Source organism: Neophocaena asiaeorientalis, unplaced genomic scaffold (genome assembly GCF_003031525.2).
Source record: "Neophocaena asiaeorientalis asiaeorientalis breed wild unplaced genomic scaffold, Neophocaena_asiaeorientalis_V1.1 scaffold133, whole genome shotgun sequence".
NCBI classification, from domain to species: Eukaryota; Metazoa; Chordata; class Mammalia; order Artiodactyla; family Phocoenidae; genus Neophocaena; species Neophocaena asiaeorientalis.
The window spans coordinates 5,379,407-5,398,067 of record NW_020174429.1 but is presented as its reverse complement, the minus strand read 5'-3'; the positions used below and the strand labels follow the sequence as shown (position 1 = coordinate 5,398,067).

Genomic DNA, 18,661 nt, shown 5'->3' with positions numbered 1-18,661 from the left:
CAGATTGATACAACAGCTAGAGTCACTCACAATAAAGTGAGCTAAAGATGACAACACTGTATAGTACAAGGAGCACATAACTAGGAATCAGAACGTCTGTGATCTAGTTGGAATCTATACCATTAACTAATGGTACATCCTAGAAACGTCATTCTTCTGACTTCAGTTACCTCTTCTATAAAAAAAAAAGGGCTTTGGATGAGATGAATTGTGTGTTTCCTGTTCTGTTTGTCAGGGACGTATCGTTCAATCTCAATGTGCGTGTGTGTGTGTGTGTGTGTGTGTGTGTGCGTGTGTGCATGTGTGTGTCTGCCTAGCTGCTTCTAAGTACAACTTTATTCTAAAAGAAGTATGGTATAGGTAGCAATGCTTTTCTTAGCTGTAAAAAATTCTATTGTTAAAAGCAGATTGTCTTCTGCCTGTTTCTATCCCCAACAATAAGTGCCTTCAAACTCTGTAATTCTTCAGTTCTTTTCTAGTTTCTTAAAACTTATGGTCAACAGATGATGTATTATTCAAACAATATACCTTCCCTTTATTCCCCTAATGCTAACCTTGTTATAAAATTGCTGTGCCATTATTTCAATTTTTCAGTCCATAAAACACCAATGCATGTTTACCACTATATTTATTTTTATATTGGTCATGAAGCATGAGAAAACTCTTAAATTCAGTTCCAAACAACCTTCTCTGAAGAGCACTCAAAAATTAAAAACAGCACTTTAAAATTTAGTTGACTTGGGTTCCCACAATAAAATTGATAGCAGTGATTTAAACTCCTTGTTATAACTCTGAATTACTTTGTTATTGCAGATGTCTCATTATCCTAGTAAAAAAAACACACACAACAAAAAAACAACTGCTTAACAAATAGAAGACTGTAAAAAACAATATTTGAGTCTCTACAGCTGAATATTTATACCATCCAAAGGAAACATTCTGGCATTTTCAATTTTCTAACAGCCAAATCAACATATCCATGTACTTTACAGGTATTGAAAACATGGGGGCAAATCCTGTACATTTTAAAGTGCTGAAGATTCAAATAGAAAATCAATTACTTCCGCTTACTACAAAGTGGGTAAGTTACTAAATATATCCTGGGGACAAGTCAAAAACCACAGCCAATCAACCAGTGTGTAGTACTTCCTGATTCCTCAATGCTTTGTAGCCTGAAAGACATTCCCACTACATCTAGGAATGCAACGTGCATTACTAAAGCCAGGACACAGAACTGGGGAGAGGAAGGCAGAGGCTTTGCAAAGCTTGTTTTTAATGTTTTAAGAGTATGAGGCTATCCTCTGGGTTTTTGTAATTCTCTATTTCAAATTAAAAATGAGGCTGCGTGACTTTTTTGCAATACATATCGAGTACAGTTACAAGTATAACTGCTCAGATTATGTTTGCACTCTCAAATTCATTTTATAACAATTGAAATGAAGAAGGAACATTCTGAATAAAGGTTTCAAGTTTGGAGTCCAGATTCCTACAAATCTATAAAGATGGGAAGGGGCATTTGTGCCTCATTTCAATAACAAGCTAATTAATTCATCCTTTCTTTGCTTTTGACTGGAATGATATTAAACCAGAGTGAAGATGGGTTATCCTATGCTGATTAGAAGGGTTAATTGCCACATATATTTCAGAGGAATAAAGATATAGGGCTGAACTGTTTATTTTTGGATAACTAAAGTTTCATTAGAGGGTATAATTCAAAATGATTGTCCTTGAGAGGAAAAGTAATGAAAGGTGTCTAGTGACTAGAATACAGTATACTTGGAACATCCAAATATAGCCTTTCCTGGAAATATGGTCTTAACAGATATAATTACTTTAGGACCTTGAGATGGAATCATCCTGGATTACTATAGAGTCTATACCCAACGAATGGTGTCTTTATAAGAAGAGAGACGTAGAGACACACAGAGGAAGTGATGCAGGGATGGAGGCAGAGATCTGAGAGATGCATCTATAAGCTAAGGAATGTCAAGGGCTGCCAGCAACCATCAGAGGTTAGAAGACAAACATAGGACATTTTCTCTCAGAGTCTCCAGAAGAAACCAATCCTGCAGACACCTTAATTTCAGATTTCTGGTTTCTCCTGAACTGAAAAAAAAATCTGTTCTTTTAAGCCACCACATTTGTGGTAATTTGTTACGACCCCCCTAGGACTAATATAGCATCTTTGATAGTAAAAAGGCTAAAACTTGCTGCTCTATATAGTTATCTTTTTAAACAATTTTGCTTTTCGTCGAAAGAAAATCCTAAAATTTTTATATTTAGAGACTCAAAATTTTGGCTTGATTATATTAAGCTGAATGTGTTAAATTCCATTTGGCAAAAAACCCATAAATACTAAACAATTCATATCAGTAAGGTCATTCTTCATTTTTTCTCTTGTCCAGTCCCTTCTTAGTTGTTCAATGGGCATACAGTTAAAGTCAGTGGTAGGAAGTCTTCAATTTTGGTAATCAAAAGTTATAACACCAGAGTCTTGACATTTTATTTGTTTTTCACTGTACATATGCAGTTAAAATGCATATTTTATTGTTACAAAAGTAAGCAATAATCACCATTAATATTTTGATATTTAGAACATATTATTCTAAATATTTTCTTACGGAGTTTTTGGTTTATAAATATGGACTCATGCTTAATACTGATTTAAAACTGAGTTATTCACGTAACATGCTTTAAATATTTAACATGTAATTTAACATGTTTACATTACAGTATTCTCAATAGATATACAGGATTCCTTGATATGATTGTGTCTGAATTTTCTAGTTAACTGCCTACAGTTAGATACTTAGGGTCTTTTTCTTGTTATTTGCTATTAAAGTAATGGTGCAATGAACATGTTTTTAGTTCAAAACTTTGCAAAAAAATATGTCTGCCGAATTGGAACAAACTCCTAGAAGTTGGAAACTTGACTCATACATTTATGAATACACACACATACATCTGTATATAAAAGAAATCTCCACATTGCTTTCCAGAAAGATTCTAGAAGCTTTCTGTCCCACAAGTAGTATATGAGAGTTCATGTTTCTTTTGTACACCTTCCTAAACAGTGTATCATCATTCATTTTTATCTTTATTACTTTAATCAAAGGAAACTGCTAACTCATTTTTGTTTTAATTTGCATTTCTCTGTTAATGAGATTGAACATTTTATTACACTTGTTGGCTATTTATAGTTCTGTAAATTGAATATCCAGTCCTTAGTTTTTCTATTGGAATGCTCATATTTTAATTATTTTATTAAAAAGTTTATTTTATATTTTTAATATTTTTCATTTGAGAAGGAAAAGCAATGATTAAAAAAAGTTTCAGGACTTCAAATGCCAATATCTACTAAAATACAAGGTTTGGATTAAATTATTCTTAGAGCCTCTTCTTCTATTCAAATATTAACTCTTAGGAATTATACTAAAATTTTTAAAGCAAGATTTTTCAATTTTGGTGATTTATTTTAAAGTAAACTATGTACATGTTGTACCAAATATTCCAGTGAGCAAACATGCCTCACTTCAATATTTTTACCTTCTTCCCATCATTTTATCCAGGAAAAAGACAGGATCTTGGCTTTCCTTAAGCTTTTTAAATGGAATGGTAGAGTGCCGTAAGTTCCGCTTAGATTTAATAATACCTTCCTAGGAGATTTTGTCCTGATATAAAACAAGTAATGTAATTTTTTGGTAATCTATTTTGGAAGCACTCACAATCACGTTAACATTTTATAGGCATAAGAGGCAAAACCTAAAGGGAAAAACCAGCTTTCTATCAAGTCTCATATTGTAGGCTGAGCAAGTAGCTTACATTGTGTGTGTTTTATGATTTCAGATGGAAATTTACTGAGTACCTCATACAGAGAAAGGAATAAATAAGGAGTTACTTTCCTTTATTCTCATCTGCGATGATAGTTATCCATTTTCTGTAAGTTATGATTTTTAATTTGCATGTTCTCATGAAGCCAGTTTATGTGCCGTGACACATATGCTCAACTTGACCCGCCAGTTTTTGCCATGAGCCACTGCTATATGCTTTGCATTCCAAACCCTTAGTTCATGCTCTCTTTGGTACTATACAGCCCCAAGTGCTGCTGCCACCCTAGACCAAGCCATCACCACATAAAGTGCTGAGGAAAAGGAGAGAATTCCATGTTTGTACATTTACCAGAAGTGCTGGCTTCCCAGGGGGCCGGCAGGAGGTACAAAACAGTGAACAACCTGTTGGTGGGTTAACTTTGACCAACGATAGACAAGAGAGAAACTGCTCACGCTTCCTATCCAGCCATCCTCTGTGGGCCACAGCAGTTAAATTAGCTTCTCTAGTGATATCCTACCAAGGCCAAGCAAGCTCTGGGTTTGTTCTAAACTTGGGGCCAGCTCAATAATATGTCATCATTATTTGATTTATTTTCCTCCCTGGCTCATTTTCCTTGTTCCCTCACTCTTGCTTTCCTGGGCTTGCACCCCAAACGCATTAACTTGAAAGCCTGACTCAGTCTCTGTTTTCCAGGAACTGGACTGACATGTATTAATGGTTCCAAAAGTTAAAGGAATTATATGATTATTAATCTTATAAAATAAAAAAAAAAATTATCTAAGTACTACATGGAAACTGGATCCAGTTTTCAGAGAGAATTTTGACCCACTATGAGTTCCACCAACATTGCTATGTAAGTGAATTTACTTCTTTATTTATGGAAAGTAGAATTGTTCTCTTTATTCCCCAAACTACCCCTCTCTCCATTTTCTAACTTCATTCTCACTCCTGGAGTTTGAGGGAACAGGGCTCAAAATGACTTAAACTTGGAACCATTTGATTACACGACTTTTAAATGTTATTAAACAGGGCTTCCCTGGTGGCACAGTGGTTGAGAGTCCGCCTGCCGATACAGGGGACACGGGTTCGTGCCCCGGTCCGGGAAGATCCTACATGCCGCGGAGCGGCTGGACCCGTGAGCCATGGCCGCTGAGCCTGCGCGTGCGGAGCCTGTGCTCCACAACGGGAGAGGCCACAACAGTGAGAGGCCCGTGTACCGCAAAAAAAAAAAGTTATTAAACAGTTAAAAAGTATTTGACAACAGAAGTTGTTGAACCAATAATACTAAGAAAATAATATGGATAAAAATTCAATGACATGTTTATTAAGATGATGATCCAGAAGCAAAATATGTAGTGAAAGCACTACAGGGAACATCAAGTTAAAAACGTAAAGGTTATTCTCGTTCAGACCATTACATGCCATTTAACAGGAAAAAAATGGTTAAGTTGTTTACCAGCAAAAAATATTCTGATGCTGAGGCATTTAATTCATCAAAACCTTCCAAGACCCCCCCACGTGAACACTGACCTGTGAACAGGTACCAGAGGTTGTTTGGCTCCAATGTTTCCACCTCACCCCTGCGGGTTGTCTTTCTGTGTCGAATTTTATAGCCGGTAATAAATCCATTTTGTGTTCCTGGTGGAGGAGGCAGCCAGCTTACTTTGATACTCTGTAAAATAATAGACGTAAATTAAAAGATTGGAGAAAGGAAGGACAACAGGATAGGGTCAAAGAATTGTGACCACCTAGAGGGGTGGGATAGGCAGGGTGGGAGGGAGGGAGACGCAAGAGGGAAGAGATATGGGAACATATGTATATGTATAACTGATTCACTTTGTTATAAAGCAGAAACTAACATACCACTGTAAAGCAATTATACTCCAATAAAGATGTAAAAAAAAAAAGAATTGACACAAACATAAGTGCAAATAAGGCAGAGATGCAAGAAGTGTTGGATTACCCCTTAGAACCAAATTAAATCCATTCTTACAACTATATGTCTGATTTTGACAAATTTACACAATTCATTTGGTTGATTACATGCATTATCATCTCTCCTTCGTAAATGCCACTAAAATGACAGTAAAATATTCTAAATGGTATAAACCTATAAGGAATAGATTAATAGGACTCTAATGAATGAGAGAGGTTAACAAATTTTTTGAAGGTGCAAATGAGGAAAAGTGTGACTGAGCCAAAGGAGAGAGATGAAACCTAAGTACCTCCTTAAGAGATATTAATGAAAACAAGGTGATTGGCAGGACCAAATTCAGGGAAGACTAGAAACTGTTACTTCCTAAATACCTTACAAAGCAGGACAGTTATGTTTCTGAGATAGAAGATGGATTGAAAGTCCTATCACATTCTGCAAAACCAGTCTGCTAACACTCCCTGATCTTGGAGTAGCTGGAAGCTTCATTCTCCAGGGATATTGAAACAGAAGCCACAGATTCAGGGACACCAGGCACAGGAGAGAATAGAGATGAGGGCAAGGGTTGTTAAGTCAATGACATAAGACACTCAAGTCTTCTTCCTTCATCTGATACCCAGAGCAATGGCAACCAGGTGTACACTTCCCAGCCAGAATATCAGATAATTGTTCTCTAGACAAAATTTAAGAGAATAAGAGAAAAGAACAGATAGGTTCCTGATCAATCCCCCAACTGTGAGGAGACCACTTTATAACCTCCACTCATGCACTAGAGTTTGCACCTCATAATCACCTTTTTATTACTGCATTTTTATGTAAACTGGTAATTTAAGACTATCAGACATTGAAAACAAAGCCTTCGCCATAACACACAGAGAGAAAAACACATAAGAGCATAATGGCACTTGAAGGAAACAGCATTAGTGTAAGGATAAAGGATCCAAAGAACTGTCATTAATACCCTAATAATCAAAGAGAAGCTACTGCATCCATAAATAGGATAAAATACAAGAAAAATAAAAGATTTTGAAAAAGCTTATGACATGTATAATTTGGTTGCACAAATTAAATATTCAATAGATAGATTAGAAGATAAGTTAATAGACACCTTCCAAAATTCATTGGGGGAAAAAAGGTAGTCAAAGGAAATTGGAGAGAAAAGATAAGAAATCAGAGGTTTAGTCCATAATTTTTGACATCCAAATAGTAAGATGAGAGAATGAAGGAACAGGAAAAATAAAACACAGTAAATTAGAAAAAACAAAACAAACCAAAACAAAAAACAAAAAAATCCTCCTCCCCAATAAAAACTTTGTAGAACTGGAAGACTTGAGAGCCCATTCTGAAAGGGATTATGGAATATCTAACATAATAAATGAAAAGAACCACATTAAAGCATATTATGTGAAACACTAGAGCCTCGTGGGGGAGGGACGATCCAAAAGCTTCCAGAATGAAGAAAAAAAAAAAAACAGAAAAGGGGTACATAAAACATAATCAGGAATAAGAATAACGTCAGATTTCTCAAAAACATTTAATGTTTGAAAACATTTAAACCTAGAATTCCATGTCAAGCCAAATAAATTATGATGTATGAGGAAACTATAACACAAGCATAAGAACATACACTTGCATAAGTATAAGTATAGGGGTATTTCAGATATGAGTGGCCTCAAAGATATCCATCTGTGTACGCTTTATCAGGAGGTTAATGACGGTATGCGCAAGGAATATGAGAGTGCAAACTAAGGAAGAAAAAGATTTGAAATCCAACAGAGATCCAAATCAGAAAGAGAAATATGGAATTCTCGGAAGATAGTGAGGAAAATAGCAATAAGATATAAGATTGGATTTGACAAGACACTAGACTCAAAAAAGTACATACTGCATAATTCCATTGATATGAGAAATTCAAGAATAGATAAAACTAATCTACAGTAATACAAATCAGAAAAGTAGTTGCCTATGGCAACTTCACTGGAGGATTGATTGGATATGGGTACAAAGAGACTTTTTGGGGTAATAAAACTGCATCTTAGTTCATGTCTGTCACGGGTGGATACAATTGTCAAAACACATTGCTATGGGCTGAATTTTGCCCCCTGCCCTCCAAAACCCCAAATTCATATATTGATATCCTAATCCCCAGTACTTCAGAATGTGATTGAGGGCTTTAAAATAGGCAATGAGGGCTTCCCTGGTGGCGCAGTGGTTGAGGGTCTCAGCCGAAAAAAAAAAAAAAAAAAAAAAAAATATATATATATATATATGAATAATAATACTTTGATGAAATTTTATATTCATTTTTAAAAAATAAACACACAGAGTTGTTCTTTTGAGAACAGCTGAGAAATAAATGACTGTCAGAAAGAGGCTGAACACAATGTCAAGGAATGGACTTCTGAGCTCTTAGCCCACAACCCAAGGCCACTTTGCCATTGTTTCAATTATGTGAGTATAGCAGAGGCAGAGCAGTGTTCTCCGGGGAGACCGGGTTTTGAGACCCTTCTTCCAGATCTGCTACAAATTAGCTAGCTGTCTACAAATGATTAAATTTCTGTAAAAGGATTTAAGAAATCATCTAAAGGCACAGTTATTTGCTCAGCATTTTAAAACATTTCAAAGAACATGCCAACTCTAGTCAATTCTCATCATTTGCAGTAGTTGTTTTCTGTAAAGGCACTGCAAACACTGAATTTGGGAGTATTGTAATATTGTTCCCGGGGAAAATACAGGTTTAGGTTCTTGTGAGACTTTGGTCACAACATTTTTGTAAACTCATCAATACATCACCTTGTTTTATACATGTTCCTGTTTAAAGGCACCTTACTTAATATCATTGTTGATTCATTAACATTGAACTCATGGCCAACCGTACTATAATGCATGTCTGAATGGACTTTATTTAATATATGTATTTCTCCTTAAGGTACATCACAGTTTTTTTGCACTTAGGAACACGAGACAACACTTGAGCTCTACACTTGGGAACTATTTTAAACAGCAAAATCGCCAACAGAAAGCAAAATAAAAAAGGCGGGGAGGGCAAAAAATGTGGTATTTTATTTGGGCATTTATTTGACCACGAAAGGGACACTTAGTTACAATATGAGAACTGAAACAAGAAAACAGAGCATCTCCTTGTTCAGCCTCAGCTGCAAACATGTGCTCCTGGAGACTCAAAGTTTTCACTGTTCCACGTGCGCACAGGTCTGCAAATGACTGCAAAGATACTGTGGGTGTTGATTTTGGGACACAAATAAATTTTAGCAGGTCGGTGAATTTGCACATATAGACTCTACAAATAATCAGGACCAAATATAATTATATAATAAACATAGTTTAATAATTTTAGAGGAACTTAGCTAAATAAAATTAGTCTGATTATTTAAGTTGTTAGAATATACTTGAAAGAGTATGGCACTACTGGGATCATTTACTTCACCCCCATTGCCCTTTAAATGTGAGGAGCTAAGTACCACTCTTATTAATACTTGTTAACGCTTTTCTTTGCATTTACTCTAGACCTGGAAATGGTCTAGGCACCGCACATATCTATGTGAGCTATGATTTTACCCTCACAGTGACGCAGTGAGTTAAGTCTGTCTTTATGCCCTTTGTACAATCATGTCAATGGGGACATAGAATGGTTAAGTAACTTGAAACCATGTGGCAGTAAGTGATAGAGGCAGGACATGAACTGAGATAATTCCAGTTTGAAGCTGGCATTCTTTCCTATTTAATGTTGCTTCTCATGGGAGTTCCAAAGGCTGAGAGTCTAATTCATTCAGTTATTATTCACTCAAAATATATTAACTATATCTCTGCTGTGCTGCAAGCACTGTCTTTGGGACTACGGAAACACTCAAATGAATCATGGTAGTATATTCATTCTGGCTGGGGAAACAGAGGTGTAAACTCATAATGAAAACAAACTGCTAAATGCTAGAATAGATAATTCCAGAAGATACGGTGGAAATATAATAGAGGGAGAGATTAATTCTGTGTCATGTGGTCAAAAAAGATTTGACAAGGAGCCCATCCTTCAAGTGTGAATAGGACTTCAAGGAGGGGATAAATAAGATATTTAAGACAGAGTAAATATCAAGAGCAAGTTCAAGGTGTCATGACAGTGTGGAGCCTCTTTAAGTAAAGGTCAAGTAATTGCACAGTGGCTACAGTAAATGGGACACGTAGGACAACGTAATGAAAAGGCAGATGGAAAAAAATCAGTATTTTTAGGCCATGCTAAGGAAACACATGGTTAGATCAATGTGCTCATTTAAGAGAGACAAACGAATGAATAAAATAATACACTGTACTCGGCACCCAAAGAATGCACCTCCTTAAATATGCATGCATCCACATGCACGCACACATACATACACCTCATCTCCCCCCTCCACATGTGCACATACATGAACATGCGTGGATGTGTTCTTTGCTCTTAAGTGTTTAGATACTAGTAAAGAAAACCAGATTGAATGACTACCTTATATTTATACTCCCCTACACAATTTATTTTTAGTTTTCAATGCTTCAAGAGAGTCATGGCTGATATTTTCACCATTTTACAATTTTATAAAGGAGGTAATTGAGGCACAGAGTTAAATGAATAGGCAGAAGTCACCTTGTATCATCACAGGGCGATTACCAGACTACTGAGTCTCATGTCCTTTTTATTACTTCATACTAAAATAAATAATCATAGAGCAACTACTTGGAAATTCTGTTCACCTAAATTCTCCTATCAAAATATTCTTTAAACTGAATTTAAGTAATTGGTTGGTTTTTTTTTTTTTGCGGTACGCGGGCCTCTCACTGTTGTGGCCTCTCCCGTTGCGGAGCACAGGCTCCGGATGCGCAGGCTCAGCGGCCATGGCTCACGGGCCCAGCCGCTCCGCGGCATGTGGGATCTTCCCAGACCTGGGCACGAACCCGTGTCCCCTGCATCGGCAGGCGGACTCTCAACCACTGCGCCACCAGGGAAGCCCAAGTAATTAGTTTTTAATACATCCAATAGGCCTTCCCACTAGTAGCCCTTGACAAATCAAGAAGGGTCATTTTCTAAGGACTACAATCTTGTTTTTTTGAAGACAAATTTGAATTTGAACAGAAAATTTGAAGAAAAATGAAGGTCTTAGACCAAGAGGCAAAACCTTATGAGTTAGTGCTTTGCTGTCACTTTGCTGAGTGACCTCTCATGTCTTATAAATGGCCTCAATCTCAAGGCACATATTGAAAATGGGAGAATAATTGTGCTTAGTATTTCTACCAAATGATTGTAAATCACTTGATAAGCCTGGAGATTTTAAATGTATTAATGATTACGTGAATACTTAGTTTTTGACAGATAATAATTTTTCTTTATCATATATGAGGACTTCCAGTGATTGCATCAATTATTCCCACATGACCAACACCTTAATATCAATGCCTGGCAGCAATAAATGAATAGAATCAGGTATATGTTCTGCATGCCTGGAGGTAAACCCCTCAATGGTTATTATTCATCTTTGGAAGTAATTTCATCATTTTTATTCATCTTCGTATGTGGGGAGCAGCTAAATTTATTAGCATCTTTTATGGTTGCTCATTGATTTCAAGCAATCAGAAGCAGATTGCAAAGATCATATAGATTCTGTGCTGGTTCTTCTGCAGATGATATGGCGGGATGTCCCAAATTATATTGTACTTTGAAATTAAATGAAAGTGTTCAGTAGCTTTTTCTTATTCAGTGGTATAATGTATCTTATTTTCTCTATGAGACTTATACTGTCAGTGCTCAGTGGCTCAGATTCTATTGCCCATCCCCTCACCAAGCCACCAAAACTGTCACAACCTAGTCTTCATGGGCAAGCCTGGTAATGCTTTTTATTAAAAGTACTTAACACGTGTCCTTGACTTTTGAAAAATCAATTCTAGTAGCTGTGACTTGACTTTTGGCCCTTTCATTACTTGAGAGCAAGAAAGTAATCCTTTTCCAGTGTTGCAGTGTTTTATCTTGAATCAAGGATTAATTTCATTTTTTTTTCAGATTTGGCAGAAAACAAGAACTGCAAAACTTAACTTCTCCAAATCCCTCCATCCCCTCTTTGGTTACCACAAAAATGAATCTGTTTAAAAGTAAGCATGGTGGAGGGCAGTTAGGTTTATTGAGAAAGGATCTCGTTGGCCATTATTTCCTAACTGTCTGAGATAACCCTATCCAATTTGGTGATGTGGTATCACCCTTCTCATGGGCTACATTAATCCACTCCTTAATTCTTCCTTCACTCTAGATGTGCATAAATAGTAGCTAAGAAAACCGAAGAAAACATTAATAAGCTCACTACCCCACCCTCACTTTTATTTTCAGAAGTCACGTTTCATAAACTTCTGTTTTCAGTTCCACATATCACATTACACACTTACATCTTGCCTTATTCTCTCTAGGGTGAATTGCAAGGGAAGACCAGCCCCTCTTAATACATTCAGTTACCGTAGTAGAGCGTCTTTTAAAAATTTTTTTGCCCCCAATTGAGTAATTATTTATTGAGGATCTGCTTAGTGGGTGAACAACAAAAAGATACATTGTAAACCAAAGTTAATACAAGATTTCAGTCATCAAATGCCTATTTCATGAAGGACACTGTACAAGGGTGGGTATACAGTGATGGGTAAGACAAATTGACAGTTCTTGAGAAGCCCAGTCTGATGAAGGTTAGACAAGGAGTCTGGCCTCAAGGTGGGCCTGGCTAAGAGCACAGATGGATCAAGAGCTCTATTTCTTGGAAATGCGTGTGATACACCAAGGATGATAAAAAGGCCACAAAGCAAGAATTTCTGCTGAGGCTTTGAAAGGTCTAAGTGACAAGTTTGGAATAAGGCCTTAATCACCAGGATACAGTCTAGATTTGAGCTGATAATGAATATCTTTTAGCGTTTTGAGAAGAGGAGTCATATTGATTGAGGACATATATTTTGACACCATACAATCACTAAGCAGCTGATAATGCATTATAATTTTTGAGAGTAAAGTACCATTACTCCTGTTTTACATAAGAGATTAAGAAGCCTGCCTAAGGTCTTATAACTAAAGCGTGACAAAGCCAGGATTTGAACTCCGTTCTATATTAAATCCAAACCCAGAGCTTTTGAGCATTATATTGGAGTGCCTTCAGCAAAGCTGTGGTCTCAGAATCTCCTGGCAGTCTACCATCTACCTTTTTAATAGATTTAATGCCCTGGGAGAGCCTTTTTTTCCCCAGCGGTTTTATCTAGATAGCATTCCCACAGAAGGGAATTCGAAGGCACCATTTGAAAGAACATCCTTGCAGCAAATAAGAACACCTTGGTTGAAACACAGCAGAAATCTAAGGATCCTGACACTTAACTGAAAGTCAGTTTTAGACTCTGCCCCTTATTTCTCTTCTGTATTTATGGGAACTTGTTGAATCTCATGTGAACTTCCTTGAAGAATGAAATATGCTTTCAGTACTCATGAGGCTCTACAGATTTTATTAAAAAGAGCCCATCAGGGGCTTCCCTGGTGGCGCAGTGGTTGAGAGTCTGCCTGCCGATGCAGGGGACACGGGTTCGTGCCCCGGTCTGGGAGGATCCCACATGCCGCGGAGCGGCTGGGCCCGTGAGCCATGGCCGCTGAGCCTGCGCGTCCGGAGCCCGTGCTCTGCAACGGAAGACGCCACAACAGTGAGAGGCCCGCGTGCCAAAAAAAAAAAAAAAAATAAATAAATAAATAAATAAAAAGAGCCCATCAGCACTTCTAAAAAACCTGTTTTCATTGTGTCCCGCACGCATCCCCTTATTTACATTCCCTCTGCCACTGCCCTAATTCAGAACATAATTTACCATCGCCCAGAATACAGCCATAGCTAAGTAATTGACCCTCATGCCTCCAGTGTCACCCTGCTCACACCCATGTCAGTCATCTTCCTTATCAGTGAATGAGCCACTAAAGCTCTCTGAGTCCAAGTTTTCTCATATGCATTATGAACTAATAACAGGGCCAACCTCAAAGGCTCGTGGTACAGATTATGAAAGTCAGTGTGAACACGCTTAGAAGTTCCATCAGAGTGCTAGTACACAATAATCACGCAGTAAATTGTAAATATCAACACTTGACGGGAGGAAAGAGGAAAAGAAAACGAGAGGGCAAGAGAGCAAGAGATTTAGAGATAAAGGAGCAGAGGATAAAGAAAGGCAAAAGGAAACAAGGGTAGGGAGGAGAATCAAGAAATACCATGTACAGTAACCATGTTTAGAATGTGGACTACTTATTCGTGTGCTGACTCAACAATTTTTCTTCTGGAAATCAAAATATTCTTCCATGAATATTTATTGAGAAATTTACTCTGTAAAATATTAGTCAAATTTCTTGTTGTAGCCAATAGAACCTTTAGGTGTGGGTGGTAGAGACTCTGGAAAAGGGTGGAGACTAAAGGAAGGCAGAAAAGTGAAGAGAAGCAATATCTATTTTTGGAGGTAGACTTGACAGCACTTGGTGATTTATTGACTGTCAAGTGTAAAGGAGGAGAAGTCATCAAGAATGACTCCTAGGTTTCTGGCATAAGCAACTTGGTAGATGATAATGCATTTACTGTGATAAAGTTGTCTGAAAAATAATCTACTTCCAAAAAGAGTTCACTGGACCTGCTGGCACCATCAATAATGACAATTCACAGAGGATGTAGAAACAAAGGCTATCCATATTGATAATATTCTAGATAATATTGCGAAAGGCAGTTTTCTAATTTTATTGTTTAGAGTAAATCATATCTTAATAATTTCAAAATTATATAATAACATTTAATATTTAACCTTTGATATGTACCCAAATACTTGGTGAATATTTCAATCAATGCTGAAAATGTCTAATTGAGTTTCAAACTGGAATAGAAATTAATTAATAAAACAGTATTTTAAGCTCTATTATGTACATAATTGTGTGAACAATTTCCACAAAAAGTTTTGCTTTTTTTTTGTAAACCTATATACTTGATGGCTCTAACCAAGTATGGATTTGATAAAATGTCAGTAAAGTATTATAAAGGTGTATAAATTTTTTTCCTGCAGTTATATACTATTCTTGCAGATCTGACATGTTTTTACTTTACTATCATAAAAACTCCGTCTCTTGTGATAAGCAAAGTTAGAAATTTGGGTAGCATACTATAATTGACATTCTTGAGTTCATGTAGGCAACTGTTATCCAAAATGACCTAAAGCCATGTAAGAAAATACTTTGTGTGACACATTTCCAGAGTGAAGTCTGCCAGTGCCACATAAAGTTTAAGTTTAATATCTGTGCAATAGTAAAAGTATGGTTATATATGAATTGAGTACTACTTGATTTTAAGTAAAATTTTATGAACATGTCTTAAATTCAGGCAAGAACATTGCTTTGTTTTATTGAAAAAGGAAAGCTAACCTGTTGTGATCTTATATAATGATGCTGAAATGATACAAACATTTTTTCATCAATAGGTTTATTTAGTTATAAAGTAGTCTACCCTTTATCTCTGCCCTGGTGGCTTCTACTCCTCACAGCTAGTGCCAGTGGGACTGCTATCTTGAAATTAAGCTCTACTTGAACTACTTTGGAAAGTTCCTGTCCCTGATTATGTAATATGCTAAGCCACACTGGGACAAATTTCTCAGGTTACTCAACTTCAAATAAAATACTGCAAATTCACTTTGACTTGGGTCCCAGTTTTAGTAACCAGGTTTCTCTGGTGGGGATGTTGCCATGCTTTTTTGTGAATGTTCCTTTGCCTTGTTAATCTGCTTGGTTCATCCAAGACCTCCATGGCATCCGAGACTGCGTCCTCCAGTGGATAGTGTCTCCTTTTTGAATCTGTCAGAGGTTGGCAGACTTTCCGGACAATATTTACTTGCCTCTCTGAATCTAGGCATGTTATCTGCTTTCATACTCTCAACTGCCCAAACCCACTGGCCTTGTGATTCACCACCTGAAGTGCGTCATCAGCCATTTCTGACACCACCCATCAGGGACAACTGTCATCTACCTTTCTGTTTCTCTGGATACTGTGACCAGTCTTCCTGAAGGAACATCCCTAATCACCTTACTTACTCCTGTTTAGGGACACAACCCTCCTGACACTGGCCCTTAATGCCATACCCATTCATCCCACAGACCTGTCTTCTTCAGGGGTATATAATGGGCACATTCACAAACTATGAGAAAGGTCATCTGGAAAATGCTCCATTTCGTATAAGTTCCATTTTTATATTTCTTAGCTAAGGTAAACTGGGCTATATTTAAATTGACGCTGGGAAACTGACATGCCACCACTTTACTCCTTTCATCAAATTCTGAGAGCTCAACTTTCACAAGCCCAAGGAAAAACGGGGAAGCTTATGACTTATTTAACCTACTTCATTTTAGAAGCACAGGGGCCTTGAACCAGTAAATTAAGGTCAAATATGTTTCCAAATCTTCACTGTGAGATCCCCAATCCATCACTCTCTAAGAAGACAAAGGGTAGCCCATGTATACCGACAATGTAGCAGTCTGGTAGGCTAGTATTTTTCATACTTGCAAAGTAGCTTTTAAAAAATATTTCTTCAGTTATTTAAATAGGAGGCTTAGAGTTCTATTAGAAGAGTGGACAATAGCTTACAGTGGCCTGGAGAGTTTTTTTGAGAGGTGTGAGAGAGTTTTTTTGAGAGGTGTGGCTAGTTCAACACTGGTCCCAAACTTGCATGCCCATTCTGTACAATAAACACTGGTCCTCTCTTTAAGACTTGGCTCCAAATGTTAAATAAAGCTCAAATATCAGGCACAGGTACATGGAACTATACTGGGATCTCCTTAACTCTTATAGCTAGTGCTTAGAAAATCTTATCTGATGTTCTGTCTAGCATGTAGTTTTGAATTGCTGTTTAGAGAAAGAGAGAATAGTGTTCTGCAGAAAAAAGATATTCAAGAAATATAACAAGATGGATGACAGGAAGTATCCTGTTCCACCCTCAGCTTTTCACTAATTTGCTAAGTGACATTAGGAGTTGTTACCTCACCGCGCCAATTGACATCAGAGGACCTTCCCTATCTACCACCTAGTTGTTGAGAGGTGATCAATGAGAAAGGGCTTAGAAACTTGAAAACACTGCAAAATTCAAAGTTTTACTCTTATTTAAAATTTTTAAGTTTATAATTATACTTATTACTAGCAATAGTAGTGGTAGAATGTACACCTGTTTTGGATTACACAAAAGGGCATTGAAAACCGAGCAATTTTTTAAAGAATTGACTCATCAGTTCACTTTGGACAAACCCTATTGAAGACATAAAAACAAATAAATGAATGAATGGTTCTCAATGAGTCTGAGTTATCTCCAAAAGCACTTCAACTGATCACAGCAACTAGATTACATTTCCCTGGGAAACAACTTTCTTTGCCACTCAAAAACCATTCAGTGGTGAAAAGGTGATTGCTTTATGTTGATTTTACCATATTCTGATGAGTGGCCCAGAGAAAAAGTGCTTTCTCCATTGATTACCAAACCCTTGTTGGAGTTGATTCTCAGGTATGTAACTATGTATGGTCTCAATTTCTGAAAGCAAAATAAAGAAAAATCAATCGTTCCTGTAGGTCAAGGCTTTCCTGGCCAACTGAATAAAATTAACCAAATACTCCTAAACCAACCAACAAATCACCCACAAATGTAAAATAGAGTCCAGCCTAAAGAAAAAGAAGAGAAAAAAAAAAGGAGGTAGAATTGCTGTGTATCTAGCATCTTCTTTTTGTGAACTCCTGAATTTAAAATAGCATTTTTTTCATGTGATAATTTGCTATGTATACCCTAGTAGCCAGGCCTATTCTCTTAGGTCCTAGAAACTGGGAATGTAATTTCTAGGCAGTATTCACATTTCAACAAAATTCCATTGCAAAAAAGCAATTTGATTGTTCCCTAGAGTTCATGATAAAGTGATCTTACAAGTAATACATTTCAAAATTTGTCAGTATCAATAGTCTTTATTCTCCAGTCCTAAGTCATTCCCTGGAAGTGAGCTGGATGTTTAGGGAGGCTCATTAACTCTTTCATATAGCTAAATCCTTTCTCACACTATTCATGTCTACTCAATAAAGCTACTAAAAGCAATAAAATAGTCTTGATGCAGGAACTAGAGTTCTGAAAGCCAGAACACAGATACATCAGGGGAGTTATCTGTAAAAGTATACCCTTGAAAGGCACAAGAAAATAGACCAATATAATACAGTGCTCACTTATTTCCCATTCCTTTTTTGTTTTAGAATATAGAAACCAGGATACTATTTGAGCAGTAAGTTGAATGGGGTAACTTCAGGATAATTGATTTCACCAGATATTTAAGCACCCTGAGGCAGAGATAAGAATTTAAGTACTGATTTGAGCCTTATGAAAATTCTTTCACGTGTGAGATAGAGTGCATTTATCAAGAATCACCAGTAGGAATTCAGGGTATTGCAATAATGCACTCATGCTAAAATGATCAGGATATACTAACTTGGTCTGGAAAGAATGAAACTTAGTTTAAATGTTGTACATTGCTCAATAAAAGAATAAAAACCATACTTTTTCCAACACCATGATTTTTAGAGTAATAAAACCAGAACCTTTAAAATTCTTGTCACAAAAACAATTTCCATCTAATGTATGATGGAAGAAATATGATTGCAAATCAGTCTCACCCTGTATAGAACAAGCCTTTTTTGCTTTTACACATATCAAAGTTTAGACGTGTCCAATATTTAGGGATAAACAGCTGAGTCTGTATTAAATAAAGGAATAAAACCTTAGTATGAAACTTTTTTTTTAAATGCAGATGCAGCTATTTAACAGAGGCATATCTTCAAGCACACTGTCAAATTAGGCCCTAAGTAATTAATCTCT

The 18,661-nt window shown here is 36.7% G+C and overlaps 1 protein-coding gene across 1 annotated transcript in view; it reads right to left on the bottom strand.

The window, feature by feature from the left end:
• DCC (DCC netrin 1 receptor) overlaps nucleotides 1-18,661 on the bottom strand; it is a 782,001-nt gene that overhangs the window by 213,698 nt on the left and 549,642 nt on the right. The window contains exon 15 of the mRNA XM_024756807.1: nucleotides 5,362-5,503. Within this exon, the coding sequence (XP_024612575.1) occupies nucleotides 5,362-5,503 (142 nt within the window). The remainder of the gene's footprint in view (nucleotides 1-5,361; nucleotides 5,504-18,661) is intronic.